Source organism: Photinus pyralis, unplaced genomic scaffold (assembly GCF_008802855.1).
Source record: "Photinus pyralis isolate 1611_PpyrPB1 unplaced genomic scaffold, Ppyr1.3 Ppyr1.4_LG2, whole genome shotgun sequence".
Taxonomy (NCBI): Eukaryota; Metazoa; Arthropoda; class Insecta; order Coleoptera; family Lampyridae; genus Photinus; species Photinus pyralis.
This window is the reverse complement of record NW_022170403.1, coordinates 15,941,732-15,955,035: the sequence shown is the minus strand read 5'-3', so window position 1 is coordinate 15,955,035 and position 13,304 is coordinate 15,941,732. Positions and strand designations below refer to the sequence as shown.

The following is a 13,304-nucleotide window of genomic DNA, read 5'->3' as shown; positions in this document are numbered from 1 at the left end:
ACAATACGATTTAATTTTCTTAGGAAATAAATAAAATAAGAATAAATAAGCGTGTATGCTTTGCATTAGGGTAACCCATTAGGTATACATTACAGAACGACAATAAGTGGGTGGATACAGTTTAATTCTATTAGCACAATTCTGGACAAGCGTCATTAATTTATGTTTGCGTTTTGCCTGAATATCGAAAGATGTTTGTACGAAAGCTTACTATTAAGATTGAACACCGTTTTTTCCCTATTCGTAATGGGGTTCTAATGTTCGCAAACAGAAATTAAGATGGGAATTCTATTTCACGTCCTTCATTACAGAGAAACGCCGCTTTAGCAAAAAAATGATGGTATCGATAATTTCTCTACACAATCCCAATTTGGTTTAGTTAAAAAATAGCTGCAATATCAGAAAAATTTAAATGGCATTAGGAAATCTACATTTTAAAAGTTAAAATAACATAAATATCTAAAAAAATATACCTATATAACAAGTACTTAGACCATATCCTCATCTTTCATCCTCCTACACTCTTTATCTCTTTTGTGAAATGAAACCAGTTCAAACTTCTAAAAGGAATTAGAATTTGAAACCTTTTTATGCGAATGTGATTTTTCACCCCATTAGACGGCCACTAAGAGAACGCCAAGCCTAGATGTAAATCGTAATGGTACCCTAAAGATCAGTTTGGCTATTTTGGAAATGATTAGAATTGGAAACAAATTATTTTAATTCTCAAGGGCGGATTTGACCCCATCAGACAAGCTCTAAATTATTTCGAATTATTTGGTGGTATTAGACACCAACTATAACCTTATCAAAGGAATTAACATCATGGAATATTGATTTATGCTTGTAATAAATAACTTTTTTAGACCTTAAAACTGGATTTCACCCCTTTAAACAAATACTATACAATGCTATATGAACCAGGGGGGGAGGGGTATGCCCCTTAGGTTGAAAAATGCCGACAATAAGGGTATGCTTTCCTGGGTTGCTAAAGAATGCCCATAAGTAGCGTAATTTTCGTTTAAAGTTATAGGAATGTTAAGCGGCACAACCTGTCTTTAACATTATTCAAAGTGATCAGGAAATATGATAGAATTTTGTTACAACTAGGCACATGATTGTAGAGTTTTATGCAATTTTAAGTTAAGAAACATGTGGGTAAAGGAAGTATTGCATCTATACGAGAATTATTTAACAGATGTTTGAAAATGGGACTTTATCAAAGTAAAATGCAATTGATTTAGATAAGCGATGACGCATGTGTGAAGTGTTTAGATAAGGGAATGCGTGGTGAGCAAGTGCTCGCATTTCGTCGGCCGTTACCGGAGATAAAAAATGGAATGGAGATGGTCAGGACTTAAAACGCTTTACGCGCCGATGTTAAGACGATTGTGAATTTACGGCGTTTTATAGTTTTTGATACGTAGGTAATTTCAGTAGAATTTTCCATTCAGGTGTGGGTGGCTTTAATGTAAGATGAATATATAGGATGTTTGCATAGTTTAGGGTATCTGGGAGGTTTTCTTTTCCCTGGAAGATGGTGTCGGTGTAAAATTATAATTAAATTAAAATTCTCCGATGTTATCGTGGAGGTTGGAAACTAGGTTGAAAACTATTATAATGTAAAATTGTTAAATGACGCCGGAAATTACGACGCAGACGTTGGGACGCGGAGAGTTTGAGTTATTAAGTTGTTTGCAGTTGCAGCTGATGTAACTGCTGTAAGTGGCAGAGCCGGTTCTGGTCCAGAAAATACCTGTTTTGAGGCCAGTGGGGCTATATCATCGGCTTTCTCACTACCTTCCATTCCACCATGCCCTTTGAGCCATGCGAGCTAAAGAGTGTTACTGCTTGCTACTTGCTCTAGTGCATGGTGACATTCGGAATCCAACCTGATAGTTCTGTTCTTTATGTTATGCATAAGAACTTTTCTTGCATTGAGATTTAATCCTACCAACTTTGATTGGAATACGGCGCAGCCGGTTGGTCTATTGCCCGAGGGTCCAGGGATATTGTATCCTAAATAATACATGTGGGCGCGGCGTAACCCTCTCGAATAGGTAAGAGCTCCATCTTAACACTTCTGAATGGCATCTATAACGACACCTTCTATCCCAATCGGAGTGTCAAATTAATTTTGTACGTCTAAAGGTCATCTTTCGCCCCCTTTGGAAGGTTACTTACGCTTCCTTTGGAAGGTTGCTAAATGAATGCCGATTTTTTTGTCTAATAGTTATTGGAGATCAGTCCCAAACTTTTACGAGAGCATGCCTAGATAAAATTTGAAACCTCTTTACTGTGATATTTCTTTTGCATTGTTTTATTTTGAAGGTGTTTATTTCAAAAGTTGAATGAGCTTTGAATGGGTACCGTGTGGCTACTGCAGAAGTTAATTTTTATTGTGGCATTTCTACCAAAATAACCCCCGCCACTGGATCTGCGGATATTTTCGGCTACCTAAACATTCCACGCAGGTTCTTAAAAATAAAGATAACCATAAAAGGCGTATTCCTTACCTCCTAATAAAGCACTTGAAACATCTAAATGACGCAGGTCGCAGAGAATGGAAGAATTTGTTTCGAAGATTTAATCGAAAATTTGCTACAACTGCACGCTGCGTAAATACGCAAAAACTAACTTTTCCTCCTAAAATCTAAAGAAACATTAAGAATACTCGATATCACGATGGAAAACAAACGCGAATAACACATTTTTCCGTCATTTTGTTATTTGTTGCCTTCGTGAATGGTTAGAGTGTACATAAATTTTTCTATAATAAGTTTGACTTGCTGCATATCCTTTATAGTAAATGAAACACATTCTTCTAACGTAGAATTCTGCCACTTCGCACACTTCGCTGTTTTTACGATTTTTCTATTTTGCTTGGATTGCACCATGACCTCGTACTTAAATTGTTCTGCGAGATTTTGCGGCCCTATCAGTTCCACAATTATTTCCACTTGGTGCTCGTAGTAAAAGAATGTACACTTAAACATGTTATCGTATTCCATCATGATCCATGTTTCGTCATTAGTGGACGAAGTACGCGTTGTCGTATTGTTTTGGTCAATTTTGTGGTAGTTTCTCAAATGTTGTTTCAGAGTAAGCAGAGTGTTGCATTGACCGCATTTATCGTCAATCGGGCACTGGAAGGAGTTGAATTCACAGTTCTTAGAGTGTAAGTAAAGTTCGCTGTGCACTAAATACTCCGAGCAGCCTTTGGAGAAGTTTTCGCAATGGTATCTTGGCACTAGATTAATCGGACTGGTGCAGAGTATGCAATTTGCGCCTTTGCAGCCGCTACAAACGTCGTGGCCATATGTACAATAATAAACTTCCTTCTTAACTACTTCGTAGCATTTGACACATTTTGGAAGATCACGAAATGATTTCATTTTACTAAATTCTCCTTCACTGTTAAATGTTCCGGTGTCCACAGAGCATATTGTGACATTACAGTACACACTCCGGAAAGTAGTCGATGAAATTGCCCCATCTACACAAATTTTTATAGGATTCCTTATGTAATGATTAAATTTGGCAGTTGTTAGAAGTAAAGCTGATCCTTTACTTTCGTTACCAAAAATACACGTATTATATTTAATTATCGCCGGATAGTTACTTAGGCCGTTCTCCTTTAAAATATAAGTACTTTCAACGGCAACGTTCTGAGAGGTATCCAGAATTGTAAAATTTATTGGAGAGTTTAATTTTGACTCAGAAGGCGCAAGATCTCTACCACTCGCAGAGCCCACTGGCTCATAAAGTAAGACTTCTTCGTAAATCTCCTCCGTGATTTCTGCCAACTTTGAAGCATCAAAACGAAATAAGCATTCAGTTTCATGAGAAATACCTTGGTTAAAAGCAAACTGACATTCGCAACCGTAAACATGATAACGGCAAGGAAAAAGCAGCATCTCGGCAACAGTTTCATAAGCCACTTGTCGGACGCAAGCTTTCCTTTCCTCTAATGGCAGTATTTTATAACACTTTCCACATATTTGGCACTTTTCTGGCGTAATCATAACTGGAGCAACGTCTAAATATCCCTCGCAACGCGTGCATTTTAATTGTTCTAACACGTCCGATTTTAGTTTCAACATTATCGTTCAGATATAAAATGTTATGACTAGCACAAACGCACGTACCTACCTAAATCAACGTTATCGTTATCATTCTTTATCTCTCTGTTTACACAGAAAGTTTCTGGTAATACTTGCTTTATTAATTGCCAACTATAAATAGTCGTCGTTTTTACAGATAGTATTGATGTCATGATAACGTATCTACACAGTGACGTATCATAGCGGATTTCTGAGAAAAGTGGAATTACTACTGTAGAAATTGAAGTTATATGTTCATCAAACTTTGCACTAGTCACGTCGTTTAATGTAAAATTTTTAGGTTACATTTACCAGTCGGATACAAGCATCAAATTTTGCATGAAGCTTCCCACGACCCTAACAAACAATTTCCGAAGGGTTACCACTTCGATGGGCCAGTGGGAACCCTTTTTACAAGGGTTCGAACCTCTGAAAATTTACTTTTTTCCATTTTTCTCAAGAATTTGAATTTTTACAAATTTTTTCTGAACCGTGAAAAGACCTTTAAAATGGTACCATACATGTACCCACAAGTATAACTGTCACTTCCGCGAGCGAGCCGTTTTAGCGCAGATTAACTGCAAATTCCCAATTAGAAATAAACTGCACCAATATAGACAACGATCGAAAAGGTCACTTCTGTTTGACGAGTATTGAACAAAATTTAATCAGTGTCCCTTGACCATTATCTACCAATTACTGAAAACAAAATTGGAAAATTCCAAATGAACTCGATTTTTATCGCTCGCTAATAATTGAAGTTAGCCGGACGCATAATTTCGCACGGCTTAACTTAATAATAACTCATGTATAGTTGGCGCACATTTTCTCTAAGACTACATTTAGATTTTAGACGAAACAAAGTAATGAACATAAGCGCAACACATAATTTCGCCAGCGTTAATTTTAATTAAGTCATGTCCTTAAATTACAACCTGAGTGGCTGATGGAGCATACATTCGGCTTGAAGAAACTAAACGACACGCAAGTTTTGTAAATTACAAAAGCTACGGGCAAAATATTATGTATTGAATTCAATGAATCAATTAGAAATGAAAAGAAATTACCTTGCGCTAGGTACTGTGAAATTTAAACTTCACTAACAATTACCTAACCATATTGCACAGTTTTACTAACTTAACTCTACGATCGAGTTTCCATAATTGTTTCTCAAGAATTTTTTACGTTTTCTTTAAAACACATCAATCAATTACACCTTACTCAGGTCGGCCGTTTAAAGACTACGAGACCTTTATTCTTGCGTTTTATCGAAACCTGTATGGTTTTAAGCATAATAAACAAATATAAACTGTGCACAACTCTTGTGCAGATAAAGCGCATTTTCAGCACCCTGATGAAATTTGCGCGTTGAGCGGGGTAAAGGATTTTAAATGAAGACCCCGTGCTTAATGCGTGTTATTTACACAATACAATTGCTATGACTAAATTGAGCATCCTCGCACAAAATTTGCTATTGAATAATGAATAATTAATTATTAATGTATATATATTAAAGCCAACTAATTTTGAAATCATTGAATCTATTCACCTTTATACATTATTGACGTCATCTCTTTTAACCACACTTTGATCCATATCATTGTTCCATTTTCCTTCTGTGAGTACGCTCCTGAGACACACTGTTATCGAGATATTCGCACTGACGTATCCAAAATAGATATGGTTCATTCAGACGTTCTATTATTTTCCCTTGTGAGTGCCGTCCTTCAACACTCCTTTCTCGAGGTTTCATTTTGATATCACCAATGGGTATGTCTTGTCCAAAAGTTCCCTTTTCCTTCGTGAGTACCCTCCTCTGACAACTCCATTCTTAAGATATTCATGTTGATCAACCCAATAGATATGTTACAAGTTACAACTAAACGTTCTCATCGCTGTATTTTTTGGCACACCGTTTTCGATATATTCGTAATGTTAAAGTGTTGAACGATTGACAATTCACGATGAAGTATGTAAGTCTTGCTTCGTATATCACATTTGTTTTATAACGATATTTAGCGGAAACTCAGTATTTTGTCATCTATTATAGCCGATGATTAAACATTCCATATTCATTATATGGTAAGCCCCAAATTTTCAGTGGCTTACGCTACGCTTTCCCACATATTTACAAATGATTATACTTTGTTCATTCATAAACTAAGTTTAGATTAAAGTATAAAGCAACAATGTTGATTAAATTGTTGAAAAGGGAAAGTTTTGGTTTCGACAAAGTTTTAGATCTGAAACGCGAGGATTAATTGTTCCTTCTACTTCCGACTCCAGACGAAAACAATATCAGGCTTGTTTCGTCTTATTTACACATACCGCATTTCCCGTCTTTAATCTTCTATACTTTGAACGTAGTTACGGTTTTATCTAATACCACGACGCGGTTTTCAAACAATAATTAAATCACAACATTGCTCAGTACTCTCGTAAATTTGATTTAATTTAACGCAATTAAGGCTGTATACAAGCAGTATTACACATACATACTTCTTTATCTTATCATCCCACTTATTAAGTTAAAGGGGTTAAGGTAAGTGTAATTTTCATCTAGCCACGAAAAGTGACTATTTCAGTAACCTATAATAAGTTTAATAAATTGCTGGCTAGACTGTGACGCGTTTTGAAACCACCATTTCCTTCTATAAATCTCATTGTAATGCACGTTCAATAAAATTAATCCGATTTTCCTTTTTTAATAACACTGCTTCCTGCTAATATTGGAAGCGTTATCGCGAGCAGCATCTGTGTGTCATGAATATATTATGATTTGCATCCAAGCGTGATTACAGTTGCTACATGTAAGCTAGTTCTACTTGCTTATATTGTATTCATTTGGCACGTTTTATTTCGAAAACTTCCTTAATTTACTTTAACTCCTCGTGCAGCTTTTGATGACAACTAATAATATTATTACCTAAATGTAATGTTACCTACTGTCAGCCAAATAATTAGGCATTTTGTTTTGGTAATGTGTATGTACATGCGTGTACGTATGGCGATTAAAATATACAATACCTAAGTCCGACACCTATTAGATGAAGGTGAAGTATACCAATACAAATTATACTTTTAGTGTCTCCGTACCCATTGTATGGAAAGATAATGTTCCCAAGTATCTTCGATGCACGGAAAAAACGATTTTCCCGCACTGCGGTTTTTTAGTTTCCGCTGAAGAGAAGGGGTTATGTGCATTCTTCAGTTGCTAGTACCATAGCCCATAGGCGATCAAAAATGAGTTGCTGTCGAGTTACCTTTGGAATTTTTGTTTATATGGGAAATCGTACTTAACTTGAACTTCCAAAGGCGACTCGACAGCAACTCATTTTTGATCGCCCATTACCTATTGTCCTATTGAGGTCCGATTAATACGAACGTCATGTCATGGTTAACTGCCATTTGCTGTAAAATCAATTAAACCTTTGAGGGTATTTAATGAGATTAATCGGAAACCAGACGTACCTATGTTTTAAGTAAATACATAAACAAGAACTTATATAACGTAGGTAGATATAATAATAATCAAATTATTTTCAGAAGTGGAACTCAAGAAAAAGTAAAATTTATTGTTAAAAAGTCTTAAAATGTGACCGGTGGTATTACGCAACGAATCACATTATTCAATTGTTTGTAATGATGTGAATGCGTAACATAAAATTATAACATCACAAAAAGTGGCATGTGGACTTCAAGAGGTAACATATAGGTTAAAAACAAGTTTTGGGAATTAGGGTTCTAGTAAGCAGGTAACAAGATTCTAAGAAAGGGTGAAATACACAGGATGTATCTTTGGTGGAATAAAGTCCTTTTGTTAAAAGCAAGATGGAAAATTAAATGGCCTTGTAGGATATGGGGATTATTGAATCGCCACTCATATATCACACATAGATTCTAAACCGAAGAGGTTTGATTAGCATAATCTCGCCCCGCAAGATAGGTAGCGTCGCCCCTCGTTTGGGGTTTCCAGCCTACAGTTGAATGTCGAAGACAATCACGGAATTAGGTGTCGTAGCTCAATTTTGATTACAGTTTTTATCACCCCCGTGACTGTGTTAGCTACAAACAACAAGTCAGTACATACATCAAACAACTCGGTAATTTCCACATATTAAAATAAACTGATCAAAACTTATATGAATGTTACTTCAGGGACAAGACCAAGTAATCAATATCAATAAACATAAATTAAGCAAGCATTACACGAAAAACGTAAATAATTACAAACAAAAGGATAACGGTATTAAACATGCCATTCTGCATTGCGGTTAAACCAAGTAAATTTCAAAAACAAAGACTAAAACATACAAAAAATATCAAATGCGGCAGACAAAACACAAATACAATATAAAGAAATGCAAAAATTACTACCCGCATTAAATAACACAAAATAACAACAAACATTTATGGAGCGACGCGTTCACAACCGCTATTCAAGACAAGATGCTAAACGTAACTCCCGTTCGTCCTTTCTAGATGGCGCACACTTGTTAACACTCAACACTTTCAAGGACATTCAGTGCGAACGTTGTTACGCGACCAGTAGTAGCACTCATTGCAAAGTAAATATATTAACACAAGATGTCCCAAGTTTGAAATGTGGTAAGTGCGATTATGTAGTAGTGGGTATCGTCTGCACCGTCCATACTTGGGTATGACTCATCGATGTATATCGTAATAATTCGTTTACGGTTCATTGTCTCTTGCAGTCTGACACATACTACAGATTATTAGAAAAGGATGGCAATTCGCAACTTGAGTCTGCTGTGCAATTCATATTGGCATTAATTTTTTGTCTGCCATTTGACATTTCGCGTGTACATGTACCCATTTATTCCTTATTTTTACGTTTTTATGATAAATACATCAAGACACAGTTTTTTTTTTAAACTTCTGATCATTTGTGGAGTGTTTAATCGGTAAATTGTAACATGCAATGCAATATTGTTGTGAAATTAAAAATGTGTTTGTTTATAATATACTCTTGTATAAAATATTGCTATTTGTACACACGCACATATGCACTCGAGTGCATCCCACCAATCTGAGAAGCTTAGTAGTCCCCCTCCCAACGGCCCAGGCACAGCCTTAGGCTTTGGTTCAGGGTCCGCTTGACCCGCGGTTTTATCATGGCGCAGGCGCGCGCCAGGCTTATTATTCTTGCAAATAGGAGCTAGCCCAGGTCCTGCAGTGGAGCCGTCCGCTCTTTAGAAGAACCTGCCTCGCTATCGCATCCGTTTTGAGGGCCCTGTTTGTTGGTCCTCCCTGGCAAAGAGCTCAATAAGGGTTTGTTTACATGATCGTCCATACGACTCCCACGTGTAGTGCGGAAATGCAGTCTCACCTGCACAGGGCCACTTGCTCAGGACTCTTGTCGAAGGAAAGGGGTCACCACTTGGAGGTGCCCCGTATCCGAGGGGCACCAATATCGACACTGTAGTCTGTACCTCAGTGCTACGCAGTCTACTGCTACCCGCATACAAACACGAGTCATTCAGCGGGGGGAGGGGGGGGGGCGCACCCTGCACGGCAAAAACCAGTAATCTCAGATGTTACTGCCATTGCAGTATACGCAATTAGAAATTTTGAAAATATTAAGGCATCCAGTCCAGCACCTACACATCTTCTCATTTATAGCAGGAGGTTTGTAGACATTTGCCTATATTTCATTCTGTAACATGTAACGGTTTATTTTTTTCATTACAAGCATTATTAGTGTTCACGGTACAATTTGTTGAAATATCCTCGTAACTTTTGGGAAGCAGCTATATAGATGGTTCCATCTATTGTTAGAATTTGAACCACTCAATTTTAGCGCGCATTTTTCCGGCGCCTTGCTTTTCGTTTGTTCATCTTCGCCTTGCTCTTTCTTCTGTGAGCTGTAACAGAGTGCATTTAATTTTAATTGAAAACCAACAGCTGAGGCGTTACTTGAGAACGCATGGAATATTGCCGCCATCCATATTTGATTGAATTGAATTCATTTAATTGAGGATTCCGCAGTAGTGGACGGATGCACCTATAACTCCTATGTGAGGAGGATATAATTGCGTTTTTTGTTTCGTCTTCGTAAGTACCGCCATTTGCATTTAATGTACTTTAGGTTTCGGCTCATATTTGTCACACTGTAACTTCTTTGAGGAAACTTGTTTTAAGATTCAGTAATTAAATCAAACGGGGAGAGTTAAGTTAGAAATGGAGTGGCGCTCAATCTTTGATAAGTTACCCAGAACGAACTATCGCTGTGGAAGATTCTCAAGCTCTTATTTTGTGTTTAACCCTGAGCGAGTTGGCCGTTTATATGATGGCTTTGAGGAAACGCAGAGCCAACTCTAACTACCCGTTATAAACAAGAAAGGAGCTTGGAAGGTGTGGATGGCATAATCCTAATAATAATTTCCCTTTTGAGCAATTGCTTATGATCCTCGGATAATTCGTACCGTGGAAAGGTTTGCGATTCTTTTGTATGAGGCAACATCTCCCTGAAACACAGTTAATGAGTGTAGACGGTTTCCTTTTATTAAAAAAAGTAGAGCAAATCTCTAACGGAAAGTTCCATACTTATGAAGCGAGCCACTGTTCAAACTTTGATATGGAAGTACCGCCTGGAAAAAAACTATCAACTCCCCCTCCTCTCCCCCCCATACTGGAGGATGGGAGAATACAAGTAAGTAGGTGTGAGGGTACCTATCTCTTTACAGATTCATGTCAACAAAACTTCACTAGGTACCACTACATTTTTTACCACAAATTTTAATTGCAATTGCATTTTAATGGCATATTGACATCATGTATTAGTGTACATCACCACGTATTTATACGAGTATATTGATTTTAATAAAGTTTATAAATTAAGTGGATATGCTTAAAATCAGTTTCCGGGGTCTCTCATTTGATGACGTCAATAAGGCACTGCAATATTTTTATAATTTCTATTGTTATCCGATCCAACTAATAACCGAAAATTGGATATCTGCGGTTACATATTTTATTAACTGTACTTCTTTACCTCTTTATTCGCTAACTAAGCAAATTGACACCTGATGCTTAAAGTAGTATAAAAATTGTTTGTCTTTTATAGGTCTTCTTTGTAATGTAGTCTTAAACGTGTTTGTATAACGTTCTAAAATTGAGGAAGTTGGTAGAAAATGAAATTTAAAGTTCAATAACTTGATATATTTAAAGTGGCGTACTTTTCCTTGGCATGGTAACTTTTTAACTCGTCCCATGTAACTCTCCACTTATACACGTTATCGTCCCTTTTAAGAAAATAATGTTTCAACAGCTGATTAGATTTTTTCCCCGTTATTTTCACTTCACAGCTGAAAAATCTCTCTTTAGGGCCGCAATACACTACCTTCCATTCAATGTAAAAATCAGTTGCGGACGTTGTACAGTAGAACACCCCGAGGTTATTGAGAATAATAAAATTGGAACCCTTGCGAAAGTATACTCCGGACATCGTGTCGTATATTTTAGTGGAAGGATGTACTATTCTAAAGTGAGTTCCGATGTCGTGCAATTTTCCCTCGAAAATACAAAGTTCGCATTTATACATACAGTAGCAACACTGCAATTCATGTTTGCGAATTTCCTTGTAGTTACACACTTCGGCACACCCTTGCGGTTCATAACGGCATGGATGCTTTAAAGTTTTGCTATAGTCTTCTAAGCCCATATTTCTCACTTCCGTTATATCCTTGTGGCAAATGTTGCAAATGCCATTCCGACAATTATAACAAACGTTGTGGCCATTCGGGCAGATGTGGATTGGTGGAACCATGGTGCACTGGCAGTTGGCACATTGCATCATATTAACACTGTATTCGTTTTCACAAACCCTATCGATATCCTCTAACTCAAAGGAATTTATGCTGTACGTTTCCTGCGTTAGTGAAGTTTGAGCGTCGTCAATTTCATCCTGTGAATTTTCACAGTCGTAGTAAGCCTGACTGGACGGATAGTCGCTACAGGATTCATTCTCGTTCTCCGATTTGCAAGACAGTCTAACTGATTCGCTTCTAGAAGTTAGCTTAATTAGCTGTTTAATATTTTCGTAAACATTCACTTTTAATAATAACGTTGAAATGCCATGCCCAACTATTAGTTGAATCGCTCCGAGGTCAATTTCGATCCCATTTTTCGAATTGGAGACCGGGTTGTATTCCATATCGCAAGTTTCATTAGTGAAACCAAAAACTCCACAGCTGACTTCCAAACTGTAGCGAATTTGATCGGGATTGGCATTTCGGTAGGCTAAAAAGCGCAATTGTATTTGCAGTTTCATTTTTTCTAGCACAGTTTTGATTTGTATAAGGAATAATCCTTTGTCGGATGGAAGTATCCTATTTTCTTCGCCGTTGCACAAAATGTTCACTAAGAACGCTTGAGAATCTAACAGCATACTTCTATGCGAATTTTGCACATGTTTTAGAATGTCAACCGCTTGTCCCTCCCAACTGCACGTCATTTTGGGGAGCGATGGGCATATGTATACCTTCTGAATTTCCCCATTTTGTATGGAAGGACTCATTCTGTTGAGAAAGCGTTTTTTAATTATGTTTAGTGACAATACGTTTCTTACCTTCCGTGTAAACTGCTATCGATTGTCACGTATTCACGTTTCCACTGTATGTGCGAATATGAAAACACATTTGATATAAATTTTGTTATCTCGCTTATCTATAACATGAAATGATTACATTAATATCCTCTTAGTTGGGAAGTTCATATCAGCTTTAGATACAATATCAGAGTTTTTAATTACCTGCATAAGATAGACGTGTTCAATTCTTTGGAAAAAAAACTAACGGTGGTAGGTAGAGGTATAGTGTAAAAGCATTAATATATTTCCATGAAAATTTCCCCGCAGATAAATATAGCTAAACTTAACTTCCATCTGCATATTACCCTCCTCTAGGAAGCAAAATTTGTCAGAACACTCCCTATTCTATTCTATTCGCAGGGGAGCCCGACCGCGCAACACTTAGGCACACCAGAGGCCCATTGTGGCTACCCCTTTTCTTTCGCAACTGAGTTCAGAGCCCGTTACTCTCAATGCCGTATAGGACCCTCTTTACCCTAAGGTGCTTCACCCTCCCCGGTTCCAGATAGCTCCAAGCTCCAAGGATGTCTGTCCCTGATCAAAACGTCACAGTGACAGACCACATGTTCGGTACTTTCATCTGCCTCGCC

The 13,304-nt window shown here is 37.3% G+C and overlaps 2 protein-coding genes across 2 annotated transcripts; both read right to left on the bottom strand.

Annotated features, from left to right (window-relative positions):
* Positions 1-2,138: 2,138 nt before the first annotated feature.
* Positions 2,139-4,228, bottom strand: LOC116164483. Its single transcript, XM_031478667.1, has 2 exons — positions 2,517-4,228; positions 2,139-2,457 (listed from the first exon to the last, which is right to left on the bottom strand). Exon 1 carries the CDS (start codon positions 4,101-4,103, stop codon positions 2,727-2,729), a length of 1,377 nt encoding a protein of 458 aa, XP_031334527.1. The 5' UTR covers positions 4,104-4,228; the 3' UTR covers positions 2,139-2,457; positions 2,517-2,726.
* Positions 4,229-10,651: 6,423 nt separating this feature from the next.
* On the bottom strand, positions 10,652-12,762 carry LOC116164544. The gene is made up of 2 exons (XM_031478739.1): positions 12,694-12,762; positions 10,652-12,643 (listed from the first exon to the last, which is right to left on the bottom strand). The coding sequence occupies exon 2, from the start codon at positions 12,640-12,642 to the stop codon at positions 11,272-11,274; it is 1,371 nt and encodes a 456-aa protein (XP_031334599.1). The 5' UTR covers position 12,643; positions 12,694-12,762; the 3' UTR covers positions 10,652-11,271.
* Positions 12,763-13,304: the final 542 nt, after the last annotated feature.